At 49.8% G+C, this 26315-nt stretch overlaps 1 protein-coding gene across 4 annotated transcripts in view; it reads right to left on the bottom strand.

The window, feature by feature from the left end:
- The window catches only part of MBP (myelin basic protein), a 110979-nt gene that overhangs the window by 14911 nt on the left and 69753 nt on the right, over positions 1-26315 (bottom strand). For 2 of the 4 annotated variants that reach the window (XM_080920268.1, XM_080920270.1), the window contains exons 4-5: positions 13963-14393; positions 7286-7363 (exon numbers count right to left, since the gene is read on the bottom strand). In XM_080920268.1, coding sequence (XP_080776394.1) covers positions 7286-7363; positions 13963-14393 — 509 coding nt within the window. The remainder of the gene's footprint in view (positions 1-7285; positions 7364-13962; positions 14394-26315) is intronic. The other 2 variants (XM_080920269.1, XM_080920271.1) reach the window with 1 other exon arrangement.

Raw genomic sequence — 26315 nt, 5'->3', positions numbered from 1 at the left:
CCCTTTGATACCAAGGCCCAGTCAGTGAACCCCATGGTTGTGTTTGGAGCTGAGCATTTGGTACAAGGGAGGGTCTGCCAAAAAATCTTGTTTTTAAAAATAGAAGGTTCTATTGTTTAGAAAATGGTGTGTACTTACAAGAAGGTGTCACTTACGTGATGGCTCTGCCATGGGACAGCCAAGGCTTCCAAGGGCTTTAAAGGAGGTCCTACTACACAGTCTTTTCTCCACCTATTTTTTCTCTTAGTGTTACATCAGGAACCTCATCTTGTGTCAATACAGCTTTACATCACATTAATAAAGATGGCAACAAACGTTGGAGGTGACATACAGTAAAATTAAGACAAGTCATTCTAAAATTGTCGAAGAGGACCCTGGCCAACCAGATAACTGATTTCTAAGATCCACGCTTTTCCTGTTTGTACAATTAAAAAAAAAAATCCAATTTCTCTACTGATGGTGGGAAACAGTGCCCACTACCAGCAGGGGGCGCTCAGACACGATCTCTGCAGAGGGTTTTTATGTGTTTTCCAACCTTTTGTAGGTTGGAAAGTTGGGGATGGCTAAGCTTGGAAGTCCTACGAGAGGTCAGTGGCCATCAGACTCGGTGTCTGCTTTCTCAGGACAGCCTGAGACACATCTTCACCTTCTGCAATTTAACAGGTCATGAACCTTAAGAATAGCCATTTCACAAGGAAGTGTTTTATGGCTAAGCAAAATGAAGAGATTCCACATCTTACTTTATTTCTGACCTGAGAAGGGCCCCCCTCGCCTGGGATCGTACCAGCATTATCCAGGTTTTAGAGTTACACTTCTTCCTCCTGTCTCTTAGCAGATTTGTGTAAACAATGGGAAAAGAACAGTTGACTCACTTTTAATCAGGAGATGCTATGTCCCCTCACTGACCTGAAGCCAAACAGATCACCCAGGACTACTGTCCGCCTCGTCTTCATTTGTAGGGGAGACTGACATGCAAAGGAGCTCAGGCACCTTCCCGCTGGCCCAGTGCTGGAGATGACCACAGTGAACCAGGGCTTGGAGAACATGGAGGATCATGGGATTAGCGACAGACACAGGAGGCTGATGGTCTGTTACACGGCAGGTCACAAGATGTGGGAGAAGAGGAGAGTTTAAAATCATGGGTCTTGCCCATTTATCTCAAAGTTTGCAGATTTGTATGAGGTTCTGAAGCTGTGGGCCAGAAAGAAATTGTTCATATCTGAGGAAAGGAACTGAACATTGTAGATGGATGTTGTCCACTGAAATCGGTTCCTAATTAAGTTGTATTTGAAAATCAGCCTCAGGTAAGGTTAAAAGCAGGATTTGCCATCATGCCATTATCACTAAAAAACTTTCGTCTCCATTTCGATCAAAGAAAACACTATGCCTCAAACCAGCAGTTAGGAGTGTTCTGTTCTGTCCATGGGAGACAAAATCAATCCAAGTGATCTTTTGACATGTGTTCCTTTCTTTCCTTTAGATTTAATTCTGAGCCCTGGTCCCACACACGCTGGGCGAGTGCTCTGCTACTCGGGTTCCTTCACAGCACAGCCCAGCATCACGGAATGTTGCGAACATCTTAGCCACATGGTGGCGTCAGGACACTGCAGTACAGCCTTCTAGTGCAAGCTGGAGTGAGAACTTTGATTTATTGAACTGGGGGCTGCTCTGTGTGCGGGGGTGGCAGCTCTGGCTTTGAGATAGCACTGCTTCTCAGAACAGCCCACAGAGTGAGTTTAGATTTGATACAATGTTTTTTCCTCTGTGAAGGTGAAAGGGAAGTCTATGTCTCCTCCCATCGGTGCTCCCGAGTCTGACACCCACAGAGCCTTTCTCTGGCAGGACTGGCTTCTGCTGCCTCCTCACACTTTCTGTGCCTTGGAAATCAGCTCTCCTCAGTAACACTGTCTCCAGAGGAAAAAGGCCACGGCTAGCTTCCTTATTCCATGGTCTGACTTGGGAGTCAGTGGCCTGGTCAACAGCCAACCTATCTGTAAACCATTCAGTGAGGGGTCCTGGCTGAAATGAGCGCCATGGGCCACCAACACGTTTGACAATGGCCTTAGAATGGGCTCAGGATGGTGATGGAGCATGTCCACACTAGAGGCCATCTTTCCTCGATTCTGACTCTCTGCACCCTGGCTGCCCAAGTGCTGTGATTATCTCAGGATATCTCAGCATCTGTCCCTCTCAGCACTGGCTGTCCCAGTTCTAGCCTGGTGTACATCCACAGAAGAAGCTATGATACCATTTGTGATCAAACGGTTGCTAATCATCTCAGGAGAGGGTGTTATCTCTCTCTTTTTCCCTAGTAAAATCCATATATTTTAAATTCTGGGACCAGGGGTAATGGGCGGTCCCCCCGAGTTTCAGTTCTTTGTGGAGCGTTGTCTGTGGGACAGAGCATGTACGGGTCACAGTCACTCACTGATGCTGATGGCTGATGAAACTGAGCAGCATCCATGTGGCTTTTTCCCACTTTCTGGACGGGCATGGATAGGTGGAGACTTCAGGTTGCCCCCAAAAGTCACTGTGTTGCATTTGCCCTCAGACAGGGCAGGGCAGGGGTGGAATCTGCTCTGGAGACAGCTTGAGACCACCGGTATCCATTCTGTGTCCCTGGTGGGAGGACGGTGCCTTGTCACACATCCCAGTGTTGGGTTCCCAAGCAAAGCGTTTGACCTGCAGCTACCTGTGAAGCAAGAGTTACTCCGATGCTGTTGCAATGTTGGGGGGCACCAGCTCCTTCCTGTTCTTCCAGGACAGAAAGGACAAAGCTCCCTTGGCTTCCTCTGGCAACTTGTCCCCTTCTTTGGCAACTTGTCCCCTTCTTTGGCAACTTGTCCCCTTCTTTGGCAGTGTAAGGATTAACTTCAGAATCCTCTAGGTTTCTCACTTCCTTGGATGTGCACTTGAAACAGCTTTGGTGAGAGAGAGAGAGAGAGAGACAGAGACACAGAGACAGACAGACAGAATATGCCCAGGCAGTGCCAAGCACTTCCAGTGTTTTCCTGGCTTCAGAGGGTCCAGCGCTGATGCCTGCTTTCAGATCTCTCCTGGACAGTGGGTCCCCAGAAGAGCAGTGACCAAGGTGAGCAAAGGGCCCTGTGGCATTTGTAGGAAGTCACAGACCTGGCCTTGCTGCCTCTCAGCTTTGAGTAGGCTAGCAGCTTGGTGGCACCTTGCCCCAGCATCCTGTAGTTCCTGAGACTTTGTCCCTGTTTCCTTGTAAACATGGTGGGAGGTGGGGTGGTTATTGGTTTTAATGTTCCCTTTCTTTCTTTATTGCTGCAAGTACCCACTGTTTTTAACACGTCCAACGTGTAATAGTTTATGTAAATAGCAAACAGAGGTCTTAGGAAAAACATAGAGCGAACATTGACGATATCCGGCGTTTTTCTTCAGGGATAGGGACATGCTATACATCCCCAGCTGTTCTTGAACCTATGATTTACCTAGAGAGACACCAAAGACATCCAGATCTACCCAGAGCCCTGTGTGGAGCAACCAGAAGAGTGGATTCAACAAACAGCAAGGTCTCTCCCTGTGCTACATGTCAGTAGTCCCTTTGTGTGGACAGCACTCAGACTTACAAGCTACACTTGTGGGTGGACAAGCTAAGGAGCCCAGCACGGGCTGAAGCGCTGCCTTCCAGAGGGAAGAATCCAGAGGTGTGTTTACTCGCCTGATAGGAACCTCTCCTGAAGACCAGTGGGCGATGCTTGTTGTATCGTTTGCTTAGTGGATGCTCCCATTTAACTGAGGAAACTCCAGAGCAGAAACAAAACTGCCCAAGGGAGGTAGCAGCTCAGAGGTGGGTGGCTCCAGCCTCTGGGGCCTTCAGGTTGAGCATTGCACTCTGGGGCTGTTTGGGTGTTTCTAGAACAGGTTGGAAGTGAACTACACAGAGATGAGACTGCCCATGTCACAGCGGGATGTCTGGTCCAAGCACACATACACCTTCCTTGCTAGATTAGCACAAAGCTCTCTCTGGATACCCAACAGGCCTCTGGTCACAACAGCTCCACAAGTGATCAAGTCTAGAACAGAGAAGGCCACAGCCCTGGAATGTTCCATGGCAGACAGGTAGGTCTTTGCCTCTGACTTTGTGACCAAAGATTCCAGAACCCCAGAGCTGATGGGTCTGATGTAGTGTGGGCCTTTGGGGAAATCTCTGGGGTTGTTCACAGTAGTGATGGGGTACCCTGCCAGACTGGCAAGGAGCTAAAAAGACTTCCAAAGGAAACAGAGACAAAGGACCTGGTGGTGTGGACAGTGGAGGTGACCATTCCTGTCCACTGCTCCCTCAGGGTTCCTGCAAGCCACGCACAGGGGAATGGAGAGGCTACCCTTGTAAACAGGGTCTCCTTGGCTCCTAGCTTTGTTCTTCATGTCCCCTTCAGCAGAGCATCCTGCCTGCCTGGTGCCAGTCCATGCCAGGCAGGAGCCTAGCAACCCACGATGCAGGAAAGGGGAGGAGGGCTGCCCATACAGGATACACAAGACCTGTCTGCATTTCTGGGGAGCTGCTCCTCACCTTGAACTCTGCACCTTTCCCCACTCTGGAACTTTAGCATTTTGCTTTCAAACTCTCTTCCATTTGTCTCCTGCTCCTTCCCATTTGCTCCTCAGGCTCCAAAGAGTGAGAATGACCAGCTCAGAGAAAATGGCTGGATCTCTTGGAACAGATGGACGCTTAGGAGAGAGCCTGGTGCTTGGGTAGGCCATGGTGACATTCATGAATGCCTCTCTACAGACACAGAGAGGTGCTTTCTGAGCTTAGTAAGTAGCATGCTCCAGAGCTAAAGAGAGAGGAAGGAGCATGCTGGGCCACTCAGAGCCAGGACAGCCAGGTTAGCAGTTTCCTCTGCGTTTTGACCAGAGACAAAAGACCGTGTCTAACATCTCTGTTTTCTCTCATTACTCAGGACACCTAATAACCACTGTCTGCTTTCCTTCGGTCCTAATGCACGTTCAAGCCAGTTAGTGCAGACCCTGTTCGAACTAAAATGAAACTCACAAATAATAGATACAAAGGAAGTCCCACTGGGAACCCATAGCGTGTCTTAGCACCCTGGGAGAGTTTCCAGCTCCTGATGCGGCTGGCTCAGCCTTCCTAATGCTGTGACCTTCTAATACAGTTCCGTATGCTGCGGTGACCTCTAGCCATAAAATTAGTTTTTTTGCTACTTCATAACTGTAATTTTGCTACTGTTAAGAATCATAGTGTAAATATCTCATATGTAGGACATCTGATATGTGACCCCTGTGAAAGGGTCACTTGACCCTTCCAAAGGGGTTGCAACCCACTGGTTGAAAAACATTGTCTTAACCTTTAGGATGTCCTAATGTTAAATTACTATCCAGGCTGTGGCTTCCACCCAATAGCTTTATCTCCTTGACAAGCCTATTTCTTTCAGGTCATTGGAATATATGCACAGAAAATTTAAAATATATGCGTTAGGGATAAAAATGTTGAGAGTAGGAGGGGCTGACTTCTTTCTGCTAAGTAAATTTTAGAGAAGAAGCAAACATTCTGTTGATAGTTCCTTGCTGTGGGAAACCCTAGGGTTCCAGTAGGAATCTCCATTCTCTATGCATAGGGCCTGCTTTCTGTAGCAGAGGGTCTCAAGTCTTGGGCAGGGAGCAGGGTAGGCGGTGTCCCTGTCATTCAAGGTGAGCCAAGTGCTCTACGGTTTGGTTCAGACATCTAGCCTCAGGTCCCACGAGCCCCTATTCCCCTTAGGTGAAGCATAAGGACTCATACCTGTTGCACACCTGTTACACACCTGTTGCACTAGCAGCATGCCAAGTCCTGGGGCCAGGTACTTGCTGGGCAGGTGCTGTTGCCCATGACCTTTCCCTGTTCAGGAAAGCCAAGTGGATGCGGGACCCAGCGGGACCCAGAAAAGATGAATGCTAGAGGCACAGGTCACCCTCAGAAGCTACTCACGGGAAGTGGCGTGCTTCAGAGGTGAAACAGCCCTTGCAGCTAGGCACAGATAAAACGGAGCAGCACTCTGCCACACCAGACCCTGCATGGGGCTTCCAGTCAGTCACGTCACTTATGAGGAATCACAATGGCTCCAGGGCTCCCAGTACTGCCCGTGTCTGGAGTCACATCGGCCAAGGCCCTGGGCTAGTCTAACCTTGCTTTCCTCTGTTGCCTTCTCAGCCCTGCCCGATTGGCTCTTGTAGAGGCCAGTGGGAAAGCTCACTCTTCATGTTTCTATGGCAAGGCATGGGGCAGTGACCTCAGGTGCCCACTGCTTGCTCTCCAGGTCACCTACCTCAAGCAGAGTTCCTGTGCACGCGTCTACACAGTCCCACTGTGAAGAGTCTTACCCAGTAAGTCCGAAGCCTGTGTTTATGGGCGTTCTTCCTGCTGCTGGCCTTGGTTGCTGTGAGCCCCTTCACTGGCTCACTTTTAATACCTTGCGGAAGAATTGTATGGTCACTTGATCCCTAGGCATCCTTTCTCCTGATAGATTCTCCGTGGAGTGCGGAGAATGGTCTACCTTTTAGTTTCCAGCCATTCACTGTCCGTCTTTGAAGAAAGACGGGTATCAGGGATCATATGGCGTGCACCTGTGTGTGACAGTCACTGGGAGACACCATCTGTGGTCACATTCAGCTGGCATGGGGAGCGGTCCCAACTGTGCTCGACTGAAGGATGCCCCTCTTGTCTCTGTCCTCTCCAGCTCCGTCCACAGTGTGCTAATGTGGCGGTTTCCATCCTGGGAGGTGAGGGCAGAAGCCCAACCATGCTATCCACAACAGATGTCTGGGGACCGGACTTAAGGACACTTACCATTTGAGTTAAACTAGGCTGGCATTTGGAGTGTTTGGCATCTGTAGGAGCTTGTTTTCAAAGTGGGCAGGGAATCTGGGCAGGCAATGCCCTGCTGAGGCTGGCCTTTCCTGGCCTGTCCTCTTGGTGGCTTTCCAACATGGGTGGCACTACAGAGGCTGACACAAGTCCACAGCTTGGTCCCTAATGGCGACCTGACAGCTCTGCCCTGTCTGAGACTTTTACAACAGAGACAGGCTTCTTACCTCCTACGTGGGTTTTGTTTGGAAATTTCTTCTCTGTTGTGTCCGTTCAGGGCCTTCTTTCTTATCTTTGTTTGGACTCACAGATGCCTTGTCAACCTAGACCCCTGGGACACAGGGAGCCCCTGAAGAAGCTGCCTGTCCCTATCTGCATGACCCTCTCAAAGACATGTCCACAGAGCTGAGAGCATTTTCACACACAGGTGACCCTTGGCTGGTCAGCACAACTTACCTTGTACATGTGGCACAGCCCAGGACGGCTGTGGGAATGAGAGGGCAGAGGGTTCCGGCTCTGCTTTAGCCAGGGTACCTGCCGAGGAGGACAGAGTGTGCCGGGTGAGTCCGGTGTGGGCACTGCCCGCAGAGCCCACAGTCGTCCACAAATCTCTAGGACCAGTGTAGCCGACCCCCATCAGGCAAACGTGTTCTTGTCTGGTGTTGCGGAGGTTTGGTGGGGAACCTACTGTGGACTTGCTTTGTTTTACACTGGCTTTCATTTGAAGGCCTTCTCCTTACTGGAAAATGGGGTGGCACTTGTGCTGCTGGATTTCCAAGTAGGGACCAGCAGTGGGTGGCACTACATAGTACAGGGAGGCTGTGGTGCTCAGGGTCACCCCTGAGGTCACATGGAGTGACATTTTTCTAGCCCACATTCTTTTATGTTGGTGAAGCTCATTCCCTGGCACGGATCATGCTACCCTCAACTGTGCACTCCTTGTGGTGGGGAGTGATTTAGAATATCCCGTAGGCCACGAGAGAGCATGCAGACACCAAGGAAGCTCAAGAGAACAGAATCAGAGCACCCAGACAAATGGCCTTCGGGATCACAGTGAAATAATCAGGAGGGAAGCAGGGAGTGGGAGGCGGAGAGTGGGAGAAATGGAGGGAGAGAAGAGTGGGGGGGTGAGAGAAGAATAGGGTGGGGGAGAACAGGGGAGAGAAGGACAGGGTTGGGGGAGGGGCGGAGGAGAACCAGGGAGCATACAGTGATCAGCCAAGAGAGACCATCCCTCCAGGAAGTTCCAGACTCTTTTGCTCTGTTGCAAATGAATGGTCTTCTTAACTGTGTCCTGCAAGGTGACTATAGTGTGACTCATTGGTCTCTCTAGAAGTACCACTAAACGTCAACACTGCAGGCAGGGGTAGGAGTGGAAAGTCAGGGGTGATCTGCTGCATTCAGCAGTCTGTCTCATAAACAAGAGTCCTCACCCATACAAGAGAGGCAACTTCTACACTAGCAAGAAATCCTGTTGACTTAAATCTGCACGGAGAGCTGAAAGGGTGAGCAACTGAGTCTTGTTGTTACAGTAAAGCTCCTCAGGCAGGTTTGGCTGTCCCCATGAAGACGGACCCCTCAACTGAGCCAGGGAGAGTGACTGAGCAAGCCTGGGCTACACAAAAGCTGAAGGAGCAACTGAGCAAGAGAGGGGAAGCGAGCAAGCCCAGGCTACACAATGTGCAGAAGATGAAAGGTTCAGTTCCAATCAGTGTCCCCTTTGTAGAGCTCTGGGATGACTTTCTCCATGAACATCGCTGTGAGCGCCCCCATAGCCCCACCGGTCTGCCATCTTAACTCAGGGTGGACAGACGGCTTGGAGCAAAATCGTGGTGTGACCTAGTGACACTTACAGAGGTGTGATCTGTACCCCGATGTCACCATTCCAGCACAGGGTTAGATAAAGAATGGTGAGCCTTCCTCTGCTGTGCAGGCTCACAAGGGTCTATGCTGCACATCACAGTGACAGACTAACTGAGAAACAGGTGCTTCCAAGCCCAAGGCTGACCTGCAGGTTGGAAGGGGTGACAGGGGCGGGGCAAGAACACCTCTTAGGGAGGTGCACTTAGGGGTTCCCTAGGGACACCTCAGTCTCCCTGAGCTGCTGGGCTCTGCTTTTTCTATTCATGAACAAATCAACAGAAATAGAGACCGGGCACAGAAGACACACAGAGAAACAAGAGTAACACAAAAGAACCTCAAGATAAAACATTAAGCCATGGTAGGATGGGACTGTCCAGTCATTCTTAATTCTAAACCAGTATCTTGGCATCCCAGTGACCTTCAGTGTGAAAAGAGGGATTATTTTCCCTGCAATGAGCCATTCCTTCAGACGTCAAGCTGGACTTTCCATCAACCAGTCAGAACTGCTTGTCACCAGCCGGCGAATCTCCCTCACCCACCTCCCTGGAAAGGAGTACTAATCATCACGAAATAAATCCCTTAAAGTGGAATGGGTTGAAAAGGAGGAGGAGATACCACACAGACCGCATTCGAATCCCCTTGGTCTTTGCTTCTATCTCTCACTTAGAGTCTAGGTTCCTCCCGTATCACCCTGGAGAGGAGCCTGCCTGCCTCCCAGTTTGGCAGGAGAGCCTTGTCACCCTTTGAACACACCGTCCCTGGGGAGCCCAGGAGGATGGCTGTGGTGTCTGTGATGGCTAACACTGATTGCTGACCTGACATAATTCTAGAGTCACCGAAGAGACATTCCTCTGGGTTTTTAAGGGTTTATCTTGATAAGATTAATTGAGGTGGTAAGACCCACCCTATGGAAGGTTCGCTGGGCTAGTGTTCTGCACCAAATACAAAGTTCCTGATCCTGTCTGGATGCAATGTCACCAGCTGCCCCAGGCTCCTGCTAACACAATGTGCTCTTTGGTGGAAGTGCAAGCTGAAACGACCTCTCTTCCTTCTGTAAGTTGCTTTACTCAGGATATTTTAATCACAGCAACAGAAAAGTGAGACAGATACTCAGCAACTATTTGCTGGTTCCTTTGTGCCCACACATCCCCCAGCACCCACTGGACACTCCTTAAGCATTGCAAGGAACACAGGGGCCGTGCCTATGGGAAGGGGAAGAGTTAGATACCACACTGCCATGATGAGAAATCACCCTGAGCCTGTGGTAGAGACAGAGGACTCAGGGCTGAGCCATTTTCAGAGGCAGCAAGAGCTTGAGTAGCCAGACTTACCTGTAGGTGTTTCTCAGAGCTGTGGAAATGCCAGTCCCACAGTGTCATTAGGAAAGTAAAATACAGCTTAAAAAGTCCACGTGCAATTAGTACACCGCCATAGGTCTGTTACAACGTTTAATGAGCACATACAAAAGCAGATATACATTTTATCTTATGCGGAAGTTTACAACAAAATCAAGTTGTGGTGCAACCACCTAAGGGAATGGCCATTGAATACAAACACAATTTACAAAACGTCCCCACACTTACAGAGGGCGTCACGCCCATCGGATTCCTACTTAAGTATCCGTGGATGGCTGTGCCGACCGAGGCAGTGGAAAGGCAGACTTAGATACCAGGTCAGTAACCGATCAAGTGAGGATACTCCATAAACGCGACCCATACAAGAAGTCTCAGAAGCGTGAGACAGGCACAGATGCTAGTGTGTCCTTCACAGGCTGACTTTCTCCAGAGAGTCTCTGGGAAACTTGCCAAATGGATTGGAGGCAGGGAGTGGTAGGTGGGTGCTTGTTCTCTTTGCTACTGCCTGGACTCCTGAGCTCTCTGTTAGCAGAAGGCAATGACTAAACTTTCTATCTCTGACGGTAGCGCTACACTGGAACCCCGGGAGTATTACTTGGGCACTTCCACTGTGTCCTTCATGTGACCTCTAATGTCACCTTTCCACAGGATGGATGGCAAGTCTATCTGGAACCTTCAGCTGCTGCAGTAACAGGGAAGACTTAGTTTACTGTAGAAGGGAGACACATCTGTTAAAACTCAGGATGCCATTGGAAAGTATCAGGAAAAAAGAAAAAAAGATGTTCTAACCAATTTACAAGATCCACCACACCCAATACTTAGCGGTGGGAAGCATCTTAATCTCATCCTGTCAAAATTAGAGACAGAGCAGCCATCTGAAGACTGATTGAGATGCCTGTTCTAACGGGTTAGAAGTAAGGACAGCAGGTAAAATAAATAGAGACGAAAATAGGGGTGAAGAGCAATGCTCCCCTCCCGGGAGAACGAAAGATGTCTTCCTGGGGCAGCTGTGCTGTCTGGATGTGGCACTACATAATCAGCTTAGGTCCCCCGGGAGATGCTACTTGCTCTGGGTGGGAAGAGGAATCTTTCTAGGATTTGTGTTCTAAGACGTTGGCTGCTGGGCCTGGGGACTGACTGCCCTAGGCCTGTGCCTGCCGCTAGGTGAGAAGTAATGGGGTCAGAGCAAGTGTCTTTGTTCTTTTCCTCAAAGCCACCTCCTCACAGGCTCATAAGGCCCCGGCATTCTACAGGCTGGGAGACCTGTCCCTTAGAGGCCTGCAGCACAGCCTCCCTTTCTTCCCAGGACAAAGGAGAATGCTCTCTGGAAATGGACTTCTCACCACAGATCTCAGAATATGCCTTCTCAGGGCATTCTTCATTCTTCATGTGCTGCCTTTGAATGCCAGCCCGGAAAACGCACAAAGGCCGGGTGTTGTCCCTGCATTCTGGGAGCTGGGGGTGGTGGCTCTGCATGGCACGGAGGTACCACGTGCCCGGGGAGGGAGGATGCGGGAGACAACATGACCAGGAGTCCCTTTGTAGGGTAAGAGAGGGGGTTCAGAGTCTCCCAGCTTCTATTTGGGGATCCTTTCCCACACAGGTGGTCACAGGGCTGTATCTCCAGGTGGCAGGTGGTGGTACCTGTAGTCCTCCCCGAGCACCCTGCATGCCTGTTAGATGCCTATCTTAGGATGACATCGAGGGTGCTGGCTTTTGTCACAGGTGACGGCTAGACTTTGGGTTCTATTCTTTGCAACTTTCTTAAGGACCTTTGTGGTATAGGAAAACAAGCCCTGCTCTATAAACATCAAAAGACAAGGAGAAACAAACACTCCTAAGAGCCACTGTAGTGACTGCCCCTTGCTGCCTCTGTGGGGATTGCGATTTGGGTGTCCAGCAAGTTAAGCCTCCAATGCTGGTGTTAAGCAACCAAGGACCCACAATCAAAAAGGCTTGGATGCTATGGCTTGACCCCTGCCGTGTTCTGGACAGGGAGCGTCCAGCAGAGGACGGCACCTTCGGTAATGCTTCGAACAAGCTGCAGGAGGTCCAGAGGAGCATCTGCACAAACTCTGCATGGAAATGCCCAAACCCTAGTTTTGTATGCTAATTAAACAACTAACAAACAAGACCGTCAGAACCACGACGTAAACACCGAGGGACTTTTGGTTTTTGTACAAAGGCTGCTCATTTAAATAATCCTTCATATTCAAAAAGCACAGTAATGGTGCAAAAAATTGGCACCTTAAGCTTCAAAAAAAAAATCCCAATTAAAAAAATTGTATATATATACATATACATATATATGTATATAAATGGCAAATATTTGGACTGCTTCTGAATTTTGAATTTCTTCTTTTAAAACTTGGAAAAGCATGTTATTTTAAAGCAGTGGATAGAGAGGCACATCTGCACACTTTGGGAGAGCCATGGAGCCGCAGGGGAACACTCAGTCGTGTTTTGACCACAGAACTGGTTCTAGAATCTTCGCCCTCTGGCTATTTCATCTTTCCTGCACAATTTTAAGTACTGTTTCTTCAGCAGCCTGGACTGGGTGAGGCTGTGTGCCTGTGTGGGCTTGGGTACACTGATGACCACAGGGGGCAGTCAGGAGCCTCCAGACTGTAGGCCTGGAGAAGAGAGTATGAGAAGCCACTGCAATGGAAATCAGAATTGGAAACAAGATTGAAGTCTCAGGCTGAAGGCAAGAGCTCTAAGTACAGACTGTGAAGGAGCCAGTCTTGTGGTGCAGCTTGAATTCTGCTAGCAAGCAAGTGTTAGTGACAATCAAGTATCAGTGACATCCGGGCGAGGGCCAGACTGCCGCTGAGACACCAAGGGGCTTAGGTGGCCGCAGGGCAGGAGGGCTGTTACCGAGTCCAGCAGTTCACAACCATCCCCACTCTCAACAGTGTGGTGGCCAGAGGCGACACAGCATTTCAGAAACTGCCGTGGAGAGGCCACTGCCCCGTACTCCAGTCAAAAGCCTCTTTGAGTTTTCCAGGGCTTTGAAAACAGACACAAGTTATAGACAGAAAAATCTCCTAGGCTGTGAGGGTGCTCAAAAACCCGGGCTTGTTTTAAATGTCCCACCCACATCTCTCCCAAGAGTTGCTCAGCCATCCAACAGAGTCATGAGAAATGCCATACGCTTACAAGGTGGCAGCCATTTGACACTAGCTGCTAGACAAACCTGAACCACAGGCTCACGCACGGACCACCCCTGACGTTGCCCTAGGAAATTGGACCACCTGCACCATTTTATGTTCTGATACATTTAAATTCACCGGACATTTGCTTTTGAAACATAATGAAGCCCAAGTTATATTTAAATTAATGGAATCACATTTTCTTTTGTCATGAACATTCATCCGTTCTCCCCCCCCCCCCACCCCTAACCAAACTACTTAAGACAAAGGGGAAAGTCTGCTGGAGGGGCAGAGGTTTGGTCTGCTCCTTCTCGCTTCAATCGGACCATTGTTTCACAGCGGCAAGACATTAGCAGCCTGAACCCAGCAGGGAATGAACACAAATCAGGATCGAAACAGGAAGCAAAGTGCAGGAATCGGCTGAAGCCCCAGGCATAGGTCAAGTACACCTAAGAACTGGTAGTCTCGATGCCTCATCCAGGGTGCCTCAAAATTTAGGTTGCATAAGGCCCTAGCATTCCTGAGTGACACTCAACCGCAGTCCCTTGTGAAGAGGACAGAGGGAACAAAACAAGTAGACACAGGCTAAGTGGCGACCACGCCCACTCCACGCCCACTTCCCCAGGCCATCAGCATTGTCGGATCAGGGTCAGTATCTCAGACACACGGACATGTCAGTGATGCTGAGTGGCCCAGTTCTCCTGCCCAACTCTCCTTCCTTTCTGCAGTTAAACCCACAGCTCCTCTATGCCTTGGAGCTCACCTTGCCAGAGCCCCGCTTGGGCGCACCCCTGTCACCGCTAAAGAAGCGCCCGATGGAGTCAAGGATGCCCGTGTCTCTGTGCCTTGGGAGGAAACCATGCCTGGCATGGTCCATGGTACTTGCTGTGGCCAGGTACTTGGATCGCTGTGAGGGTCTCTTCTGTGATGCCATCACATCCAGGCCTTCGGTAGCTGCTGTGGGATCTTCTTGGATGGTCTGAAGCTCGTCGGACTCTGAGGGCCTGTCTTTGAAGGTGTTGTCTTCCCTTCCTGGTGCATCTCGGGAAAAGAGGCGGATCAAGTGGGGGCGGTTCCCTGGGTCAGCTGGGTGGGCATCCTGCCAGTTATTCTTTGGGTCCGCTGTGTGCTTGGAGTCTGTCACCGCTGTGTCCTCAGCCGAGGTCCCATTGTTCTGGATCGCATCTGCCTCCCCTGCAACAACAATGAGATATGAATGTGGGCCTGTGCAAGGCCTAGAGAGGGACAAAGCCGCTTTCTTCCTGGGGTCTTGAACTAGCTGTCTCCTATAAAACGCCCAGATATGTGCAGGGCCCAAGGAGCTTCATAGCACTTAGGATTGCCTCAACCAGAGGGAGCTAACCTGGATTGAGCTTGCTCAGTATACATGGCTCAGGGGCCATCTTCAGATCCTTATCAAAAAAACCGCCCTAGAGGCTGACGGCTGGAGAGACCACAGTGATCAGATCAAAGCATTCCCTGTGCTGCTCACTGTAGCAGAGAAGCCCTGCAGATTAGGCATCTTGTGGGCTGTCTACTGTCTACAAGGCCACCAGTGCACAAGCCCCAAATGTGAAGCCGTTGCTTGACAAAAGGTGCTTTTAGTGTTCTCAGTGGAGAATAGAACTTCCCACATCTTTCTGCAGCTTACAGTCCAGGGAATCAGGGCACAGAGTATTCCTCTCTCCTGGACTCCGCTCTGGGAAGGGCTTATCCAGAGCATTTGGCTCTGGCTCCTCTGCCCGCCACAGTACCCAGACTGCTTCACGTGGGACCTGGCCACTTCACACCGGAGTATACAGAAAATACATTTTCCTCTCTAATGCCAGCAAGTCCACCCCCTCTCAACTTAGTATGAAGTGTAAACTGATGTACTTTAACCTCTTCCTCAACTCTATTACTGACCTACAGAAATTTGGTTAGATCACACTTTCCTATAGTACCATCCATTTATCTGTCCACTTACCCTCTCTCTATTGACGATCCTTCCAGTCTATCCATTATCTGTTCACCTTATCAATCCATCCATCTTTTGTCTCTTCTACCTACCATCTGTCTGTTTGTCCATCCATCTACCCACTCACCCACCCATCTGTCCGCCCAGTAATATTTATCTGACATTATTCATTTATCCACGTCTTTATCCATTCTTAATTCACCCCACCTCATCCATCTGCCCAACAATCTGCGCCCCTGCATGCGACTATGCATTACTGGTCCTCCATCAACCCTCCATCGATTACTTATTGAATAGAAGGAACACATTTCTCTAAATGTTAGAGCCACAGTGATGAACAAGATCTGGTCCCTTCTCTCACAAAACTTACATTCTAGTGGGGAAATCAGATGAAGAAAATGTATGCTAGAAACTTAATGCCCCTCCCCCAATCGGCATTTTCATATCTTAGCCCTCTTTCTGCTCGTGACTGTGACTTCAACTGGAAATAGGAGTCTTTTCGGAAGTGGTGGGGTGAAGACAGGCGCATATGGTGGGTGCAATCCTGCAGCTGGGGTTCTTGTGAGAGAGGGAAACTGAGGCACAGAGACCCGATACCAGAGAAGGAACGTGGAAGGCAGAGGAGAGTCAGAGATACAGCCACAGCCACAGGACAGCAAGGAATGCGGGCCCCACCTGCATGTAGCAGCCATAGGATGGACTCTTGAAGTGTGTGGCTCTCAGACAGCTCAGTTCTGGATTCCTGACTGCCACAGAGGAATCACTGGATCCCACAGTGCAGTAACATGTCAGGTACCATGTGTGTGTTCTCTCATCAGGAGACAGAAGATGAGGGGCCAACAAGAAGGCCCTGGGGAGGTTACCTCTGCTAATGGACAGTCCAGAGCCTGAGGAAAGAGGCTGGAGTGACAAAGCAGATACACCCTGGAGGCCTAAGCAGGAAGGAGCTCCAGGTCCTGAGGTACTCAGGGTGATCTAAGGTAGAATGGGGTCATTGTCTGCTGAAGGCTGGGTTTGGAAAGGGCAGAGGTAGTACGCCCATGGTTGCAGGAGGGCTGGTCCAGGGAAGACCCTAAGCACTGGTGAGCAAGGAGACCCTCACATGACATGGTACCTGGGCCAGGAGGACAGGACAGGAAGTCCCACGGACTCTCCAGGTTTATACTCTGGGGAAGGAGAGTGAAGGAAGAAGCCAAGAGAGGTGAAATGTGGCTGTGGTGGACACTTTCCTTTAAGGTTCTCTGGTAGCTGTGTCAGGGCATTGTGAGCACCCCAGTTTCTGTGAATCATCAGGACTGCCCACAGGACCTGGACAACTCCATTGGCAGTCCTGGTGAGTCGCAGCGAGGATGGAGTCCAGCCCATCGAGAAGCAGATGTGACCACGGATGCGGGGGGACTACACTCCATCCGATAGTAAGTCACAGTCATACATGTACAATGCCATTTGCTAAGTCACTACTTGGTGTATTGTCCTCAGGGAATTGGGGAGGGGGTTGTTCCTCAGAGTTCCTGGTTGGTGAGGATGGAGATTCCAGATTCCCCAAAAGAAGGTGCTCATCCCAGTCACACTGTGTTTGTGTGTGTGTGTGTGTGTGTGTGTGTGTGTGTGTGTGTGCGTGCACTGACTACCTCTCAAGGAGGAGATGGTACACACAAGCCTGACAGCCATCTCTCCATCCACCTCACAGGGGCCAGTTGTCCAGCAGAACTCCAGAGAAAGACGGCCTTGGGCCTGGTGAAGGAACCACAGCCTTAATGCACAACTTCTGTAAGTCGGATAATATGAACACACTAATGAGAAAAAGATCAATAAGGCTTCACTCTGGACAGTCCCTGTGAGGGTCTTTGTTTGTGATGAGATGTGACTGTAAAGTTCATTATCAAAGCACAGAATCACCCAGGAGACGAGTTGAAGCGCAATGAGAATCGCCTAGGAGACAATTAGCACCACCTGTGGGCATGTGTGTGGTTTCTAGATTAGGTTAATTGCAGACTGAAGATGCACCCTAGATGTGAATGATGAGGTTCTACCAGCTAGGAGCCTGGAATGAAGCATGCTCTCTCTCTCTCTCTCTCTCTCTCTCTCTCTCTCTCTCTCCCTCCCTTCCTCCCTCCCTCCCTCCCTCCTTTCCTCCCTCCCTCCCTCCCCCCCCCCTCTCTCTGCCTCTGCCTCTCTGTGTCTGTCTGTCTCTCTGTGTCTGTCTGTCTCTACTTCCTGACCGAGAGTGCAGTATGACTGTCAGACTTGCTCTTACAGCCACACTTTTCTAACTATGACTATACTTTCCAAGTGTGGGCCAGAATTAACCCTCTCCTCTTTAAAGTTCCCTGGGTTGGGTATTTTGTCTGGGCAACAGGAAAACATGCCACTGCAGAGGGTGATCTGGGGCATACCGGGCTTTTGGATAATTCTGGAAGAGGCGAACTTCCTGAGAATGTCCTCTCTGCTACTTACAATCCTTAAAATCTTGGTGCTGGTAACCAGGACAAGCCTGTAGCAGGCTCTCCCGGCTGGGGTGTCTCTGCTTCTCAGGATTCACACTTGTTAAAATCGTTGTGGGTAACTAGATAGTCTTGTGGGTAATGAGCAGGCTCTCCTGTCTGGGCTCTCCTGTTTGCTCTCAGCAGTAGCTCTTTGGGGCCAGCATAGCTGACATGTGATTCATACCAGACACAGATAGACTTGCTGAGGGCCAAACTCACATGCGTGCACTCATGAAGGTAGACAGAACACTAGAAGTGCAGGCCTCCTGCTTCTCTATCTGTGATTTGTGTCCAGGGCTCACACAGAAGGAACTGCCATACGCTAACTGTTGACAAGACCAGGGTGACAATGTGCTGGCTTCCTGCTTCCAATGTCCCAGGTGATGGAGAAAAAGATGGAACATATATTAGAAATCTCCTAGTTGGAAACCCCAGAAGACTTCTGATTCCAGTTGGCTATTTTATTTTATTTTATTTTTATTTATTCAAGGTTTCTAGGGTAAACTGAAATGACCTGGTGCTCCTCTGATCAGATACGGTGTGTGGCCACATGAATGACAAGCTACTGGCTCTGGAACAGTCGATGAAAGCCCGAGTCAGGTCGTGCCCTCAGTTGTGTATATTAACAGAAGTTTGCATAAATACAACACCCACACCCAGAAGCTTCCAAACTCATCAAAACCGTGTAGGCCTTTAAACCAACCCACAAATGACATTGATGACCGTCAGCAAAGCTGATAAACGTGACCTTATTCCAAGGCTGGACCACAATCCCATCTTGCAGTATAAATATTTGCTGGTAATGAGGGATGAGGCAACCCTGACTCTGGGAACCAGGACGGCTGTGGTCTCACCCGGGCCTCTATTGGATGATGAGCGCCATCACGATGGGTGGAAACAGGCCAGTCAGTTCGGGGTAAGGCTGAGTGGGCGGAGATGTTTGCTGGCACCTTTCCTCATGACCGCTGACTGGATTCAACAGGACTCTGTCACGGTACAGTGTTTGAAAGGCACTCGGGGCACTCTGGGGAGCCATGGAGAGGTGGGGTTTGCAGGGATGCAGGGATGACTTACAGGTGGAGGCCGGACAGGAGAGCCTAGGAGCCTGATTCTGGAGTTGTGCTATAAATTCTGAGGCTGACAGAAATGCTTGCAAATGCGGGGAGAAGACAACAGCTATACTGTGAGGAATTAAATGCACTAACAAAACACAAGCACATCTGAATACTAATATTTTTACAACAGTTGGGCTTTGTGTCCTTTGAATACAGTTATTTGTGAGATATAGAGAGCCCTCTGTGTCTCCAAAGTGGCTCCTCCCTTCCTGCAAGAAGTGTGGTAAAGAGTCTAAATCTGCCACCCACGGGCAGGCGGTAGGACACATACAGGAATGCTGCCTTGTTCAAGTGAAAGCTGGGAGGCCTTCCATTGAGACCTCATTTACAGAATGGATCTGTCTCATCCTTACTGACACTCCCAGATCTGATCTTACCAAAATGGGCATAGAGAGTATTTCCAAAAAAATCCAGTCTACTGTTAAGCCCTAGAAAGCATAGGTCAGAAGACAGCCTGGCTGTCAGAGAGGAGAAGGGGAAGTGCTCTTCTGAGCAATCCAGGGGTGCCAGGGATTCAAAGTAACTCACAGAGCACAGAAACTCACAGGGCTCTGGCATTTGGGGTGACATTTACCATTTAAAGGTATCTGGAGTTGTGACTCCAGAAGGCTCATCTTTCGCTGAGCTGGCTAGCGAAAGGTCCCAGTAGTGCATCTTCTGTGTGACCTTGGCTTTCTGTCCAGTCATCTCTATGTTCAGAGTTCTCTTGTGCCCACCGATTCTTCAGAATCTTTTCCATGTGACGACACCCATGAAGCACCTCCTCTTCTTCCTCCTCTCCCCCTCCACATTTCTCCTCTGACCTCCTCCACTTCCTTATCCTCCCCTCACACCCTGTGTCTGGGTTTTGCTCCATTGATGTATTCCTCGGGTCTTGTCACGGGGGTCTGTGGTGTAGAGATTACTGAGTGGTCAGGGGTATATCAGCACCAGGCTGGCAGCTCATGGATCCTCTCGACACCTCTGTATCCTCCACAAAGAGGACAGACGCCTCCACCTGCTTGTCCTCTTGTTCCCTAACAGGGTGCCACATGGGCCACGTGTGAGAGCTGCCTCGGGGTCCCTGAACCAAAGTCCACTGTGGTCAGTCTCCCTGTCATGCCTTCTGACTGGCCATGCTCGTCTGGGTGTGACATCTCTGTGCTCAGTGAGCACTTCAGGGTGTCTTTTGTTCACTTCCCACGGCTCCTCAATCTACTACATATTACTAGTTTACATGTCCTTTATTGTTATGTAAAAAGGCTTTGTGTGGGTGTTCACATGAGTGGGCGTTTGTCGGGCATAGCATGTCTTTTTGGGCTGTGTGCACAGCATGTGCACGAAGCATTGGTGTGTGTGTGTGTGTGTAGATCTGGAGATAATCTTAGGTGGTGCTCCTTGCCATCTATCTCAAAACAGGGTCTTTTGCCGACTGCTGTCTACACCATGCTAGCTGGCTTTGGGGGATTCTCCTGTTCTCATGCTAATATGTCAGGCTTTATGTAGGCTCTGGGCTTCTGAGTTCAAACCATGATGCTTGTGTAAGCAGTCAAACCATCTCCCCAACTCCAGGTCCTTCATCTTTGAGACAAACTTTCCCTACGTACTTATAGATTAGCTCTGAGTTCACGGTTCTGCTTGCCGGGATTATGGGTTCATATCATCAGATCCAGCCAACGAGTCATTTTGAAGTGTGAATTTCTTTTAACCCACCACTGACTGGGTCTGCTTTAGAAGCCAATGTCAATTTTGTAACCAACATAATCAGTTATGTGAGTCAACATCTATTACGTAAACCTTGTGGCTACGTAGAAGGTTTCATAGAGGTAACCGTTCATCTTGGCTCCCAAGTACCGAGATAATAAATTTAGCACCAGAGCTCCACGGGAAACAAACCATTGCATGGGCAAGTCTTAGGCCCGTGTGTGCAAGGTGGTCTGCTACATGCAACTCGGGACATGGAGGTAACGGGGATCAGACATCTTTATACAGATAAATGGTGCTTCTGGGGGTCTCCGGAGGCCCACAGGGTTAGCCTCTGAGGCTGACCGTGTCCTCCTGCCCTCAAACTGTCCTTGGTAAGTCACTGCGTTGAAATGTGCAGTACCATGTTGTGTCTGCAGACGGGACAGCAGTGCCACCAGTCCCTGCAGACGGGACAGCAGTGCCACCAGTCTCCTCTGGAATGTCTAAGGTCCTCCAGGGTTGGCTGTAGTTCAGCATGAGGGTCTCACTCATGGTCACACCCTCAGATAACACTGCAGTCTCCAGTGAGACAGTGGTTGGCGCTAAGTGTGTGCTTCACCACATCTGCAAATGGCCCTCTGCGTTCCCACACACCCCAAATGTCCTTCCAGCCATCTTCTCGGGGCTGACAGTCTGGACTCCATCTAAGGAAATGCGGGCATTTAAAAAGTGTAAAAAGTGCATGGGGTTCTTGTTCCCGGGGTTTAGAAGCTGGGACATAGTAGGAAGGCATCGTTTTCCCTTCCTCCTTCAGTTCTGGAAATGCTGATTCTGCTACATGGTTCTGTGCACAAACACAGGCGAAGGAAAGCCGAACCATAGGCAATCAGGGTATGGGACACCGCATGAAGACCTTGGACAGGATCTCCTGCCTTTGGAGCTCAAAGCTATGCACGGCAAGGGCGACTCTGTCTGGTTATGTTTCTCACGGGTCAAAGTCAACAGCTGGATCCCACGGGATAGTTGAGGTGACATTGACATCTAGCCTAGGGTCCCTACAGGAAGTACGGCCCCAAATAGAGCCATCTATCTAAATATGCGCAAGCAGGCCGCTTCGGAACTGTTCTGACCAATTTCTACTTGCTAATGGAGGGATAGAGAGACTATTCCATGTCATCTGTAATGTGGAGAACATCACTATCTGCTTGAGCTTTTAAACTCATGGTGTAAAGCATGTGCCTTCCTTTTATGTTTTTTGTCCAGTGACATGCTAAACATTCTTACTGTGTGGTAGCACAGGCCTAGCACACAGGCCTGTTGCCAGCCTTCTCTTATAGTGAGAGCAGAGAGAATCTGCACCCCTCCCCCTCCCCAGCCCCGTCCTTGCGTGTGGCCATTTGGCTGCAGCAGAAGGAGTCGTGAAGTCTTTATTGGTCTTTTTGAAGTCTTTTGAATTTTCTTTATAGGTGAGAAATACTTAGGAGGTAGAGATGGTCTTAGCCAGAGAAAAAAGTAGCTGCTTCCAAAATACCAGTGTGACACTGTTTCTGTGGTCCCAGGAAATCTCTCTCTCTCTCTCTCTCTCTCTCTCTCTCTCTCTCTCTCTCTCTCTCTCTCTCTGTGTGTGTGTGTGTGTGTTGGGATACAGGACACTAATGTGGAGGATACAGGACACCAGTGATGTAAGGTAACCAGGACTTCCTCTGGGGTCCTTCTAAAGCCCAATTGTTTGCTCCAATCTGTGGGAATCCAATCTGTGGGAATTTCAGTTGCAGCAGCTTTTCAGAGAAATGGGTAAATCTGGAGACTTCCAGTCTGGCCAGCTTGGGGAAAACTGCTCGGAGTTCTCGAGCCAAGACGACGTGCGTCTCAGCGCACGGATTCAGTGAGCATGGGTGGGTAAGTGGGTGCCAGGATGCAGGTGATTTACGGGGGTGGGGGCCTGCAGGCTCCACCCCTATGAATATGGGCTTGGGCTGTACTCCTGATGCTGTCAGCAGAGGAGGAGGGGAGGTCTGGGGCCAGGCAGAGTTAAGACTTAGTCACATCTGTGCGGTCACAGCCCTTGATGAAGCCATGAGGCATGTACTTTGGGGCATGCTGCAGACACATAGCTGCATCTATCCCTAATCCTACCTGGAGAAGAGGGGAGTGGGGATACCTATAGGCCTCTAACCACTTGGCCTACTTGAGAGGCAGCCTAGGCCTGCAGAGGAACTGTGGAATCTGGCAGTGTGGGCCAGGCTAGAGAGGACCTTCCTTGTTCATGGAATACTTCTGCCACTGGCTGCCTGGGCTCTGGGTCACCTGAGAGGGCATAGGAAACAAAAAGGCCCATGGTGTAGCCTGTGGACTTGCTATGACAGAAATTCTGCATCTATGAAAGGCATGTGGCTGCCTGCCAGGCTGCCCGCAGCGATGGCTTTAAGCACTTCCACAAACGAATCTTGTCAACCCACCCGTCACACACCAATGCCTCTTTTGTGTGCTCAGAACATATAGTTTTTATGTACTCTAAATAGCTCACTCAGGGACCCTCCCACATCAAGAAAGGGGTCACAATAACCGGAGAGCCTCAGGCAAGAGCTGGACTATATTCCTCCGGGCCTACCCACATACTTGGCCAGTCTGAGTCTTGCTGAGTGAGAGGTTCCTTTGCACAATGAGGGCAGTAGCCCACCATCTGGCTGCCCTAATGCAGTCGGTGTAAACCTGAGTGATAAAAAGGAGCCCTGTATCCACACAGTTTCCCCTAACTCGGCTAAAGGTGATTCCTGGATCTTGTTGTCATGACAGAGCCAGTTCACAGCGCATACCAGATGGAAATTCAACCGGATGTGAACACATGGTCCAGAGGTCTGGAATAACACAGAGCTGACCTCAGTCCTTGGTTCCATTACTTACAGCACATGGTTTTATGTCTTTAAGGCTTGGTGACCTCGTGTGCAAAATCGCCCGAGTATCTAGAGCTCTCTCATAGTCTTGTTTTGATAAATCATTATAGCACTCAGTCATAAAAGTTTTTAATCCCTGGGACAAATAAATGTTCTATACATCTAATATGTATCTACCCCATCTATCAGTTATCCACTTCACCTATGTGTTTATCTGCCATCCATCCATCCATCCATCCATCCATCCATCCATCCATCCATCCATCCATTTACCCACCCACCCATCCACCCACCCATACATCTACCCATCCATCCATCCATCCATCCACCCACTCACCCATCCACCCACTCACCCATCCATCCATCCATCCATCCATCCATCCATCCATCCATCCATCCATCCATCTATCCATCCATTTACCCACCCACCCATCCACCCACCCATTCACCCATCCATCTACCCACCCATCCACCCACCCATACATCTACCCATCCATCCATCCATCCATCCACCCACTCACCCATCCACCCACTCACCCATCCATCCATCCATCCATCCATCCATCCATCCATCCATCCATCCATCCACTACTGTCTATCATCAATCTATGTATGTATGTATGTATGTATGTATGTATGTATCTATCTATCTATCTATCTATCTATCTATCTATCTATCTATCTATCTATCATCTACTTATCCTTCATCCATTATTTTTCTCCCCATCCATCCATTCAGTAATCTATGCACACCCCACCTTGCTTGGCTCACCATATGGCCACTCTTTTAGGTCTTCATTTTCTTTGCCTCTTCAATTGTCATTAATTTACATCTCCAAAATCTACCAAAATCTTCTGGTTTTTAGCCCCACAGAAAGACTGATGCCTGGATTGTGTGGCCCCAGGATAGCATCCAGTCTTAGATGGTAGTACCCCAACCCCCCTGCTTCTCTAGGCTCCAAAGGTTCTTTTGTTTTCAGTGTCCTGCTTAAGACCCATCACCACTACCCCAGCAGTCACTGTCACCAGAAATAAAAGTACAATCCTAGCACATGCTTCCTCAACTGCCTTCTATGCTGAACTGAAGAGACTTCCTTTGTCAGGCTTCAGGCACCCACCTCCCCCATGACTGTGCATCATTTGGCTTCCTTAAGGCAACAGATCCAATGTAAGACCTCGGCTCCCACCTTTGTTGGGGCATACAGTGCTACCCTAGGGTGACAGCACCCCCAGAGTCATGCTTAGCCGCTGGTTGATATGACTTTGGAAATAGGGTCAAAGGAGATGTAATTAAGTCAAGAGGAACTTTCCCTGGGTTAGGGTGGACCCCAATCTAATGGGGGTTTCCTTGTGAGAAGAAAAAAGCTCATGCACAAAAAAGGGGCCAACTGCAACCATAAACCCAGGGATGTCATGTGTTGTCAGCAACACCAGAAGTTGGAGGTGACCAGGACACACTCCATTCAGCCCCCAGACTCCTGGGAGGTTACAGCTTGTGGACATATGAATTTGGACTTGCAGCTCCGTGCTTTGGGACAGCACATGCCTGCTACTTTTGGGCCCTCCAGCTGAGAGCTCCAGCAAGGTTCTCGTCCCACCATCTCCCAGTTCCCACTGGCAGAGCCTGTCCAATGGGCTCTCACCTTCCTTCCTCTTCACCACCGATGTCAGCACTCTGTCCCACACTGAAACAATGCTAGGGACAGGGACCTCAGCAGGTCTTCTCTGACACATGCCAACCCCACAGGCCTGCTGGCTCTCCCTTCTTCCTCCTCCTTCTCTGTGGAACATGGGCTCTCCATCTCACAGCAGGCTTCTGGGGACTTCAGCTTCTGCATCTGAAGTCCCCTCTGCCCAACAGCTGGGTCCCATGCTTCCTGTTCCTTGCTCTCCCAGAGTTCCCTCCTCCATTTCCTGCCATGCTGGGCCACTGCATGAGAAGCTGCTCTGTGGCTAAGTGGTAGGAAGATGCTTCTCCGTCCCCAGGCGTCTCAGCGGCTCTGAGGTGCAGAGGACTCTGAGTTGAAGGAATCGTTTCCCATGTTCATCTGCCCAGGCGTTGTTCTCCCAGAATGATCAGCGTGCTGCGGGCGGGCGGGTGGTGTGGAGCCACAGTGTCAGCCAGATCAAATCGTGCACGTGGTCAGCCTCTCTTCCTCTGACTCAGGTGTTGTTTGTTTGGCTTTATTCATCCTCCTACTGCCTAGTTGTGTCCTATGGGCTTCTGAAAGGTCTGTGTTTTGTCTGTTTGCTCACACATCACTACCTCGAGTCCTTTAGAAGTGTGCTCCCCTCTCTTAGTGGAGCACTGTTGGGAATCAGATATGATAAGGAAAGAAGAAGGCAGTGCTAGTGCCTTTACCCCTGTAAGTGGCCCTTGAGCCTGCTTTACAGACTCTCGGTAAGGCAAGAAGGCAAGATCTGTCCGGTCACAGATCCATCAATTCTGGCCTGAGCTAACACAGGCACGCCTAGGTCTATAGTAAGTCTCTGAGGAGTATCTGACAGCAAACGGATGGCCGTACTCCCAGGAACAAGGCCTAGGACCTAAAGGCGTTACAGAAGCGCCACAGGATGAGTAATGCTCCTGCATCCCTGCAGAATGCTATGACCTCTAAGGCTTAGCTTTTTAAAACCAGTTGCAGCTGGTTTTTGCTACGTTTGGGTTCCTCATCCTGCCACCCTTTCTCCCACCAGCTTTAGCCTTCCCATCACCAGGTAGGAACGAAAGAGAAAAGAGAGAAGGAGGTCTTTGGATCTAATTTCTTCTTGTTGTTTCTTCTTTGAGCATGACTACTAACAAATCACAACAACACCCTCCCCCGCAACAACCACCAACTACCACCAATGCCTCCCAGGGCTCTAGCATTTATATACTCTCTGAAAAATTCCCAGAATTCCAAAAGTCACAGATGCTATCTGCTGTTGGCAAAACCACGCCACTGCTAGAGCAAGAGGCAAACCATGGTCTGGCACTGTGGACAGTCTGAAGTAGCCCC

The sequence above is a fragment of the Micromys minutus genome (genome assembly GCF_963924665.1).
Source record: "Micromys minutus genome assembly, chromosome: 8".
Lineage (NCBI taxonomy): Eukaryota > Metazoa > Chordata > Mammalia > Rodentia > Muridae > Micromys > Micromys minutus.
Note: the sequence above shows the minus strand (reverse complement) of the source record. Positions and strands in the feature narration are given on the sequence as shown.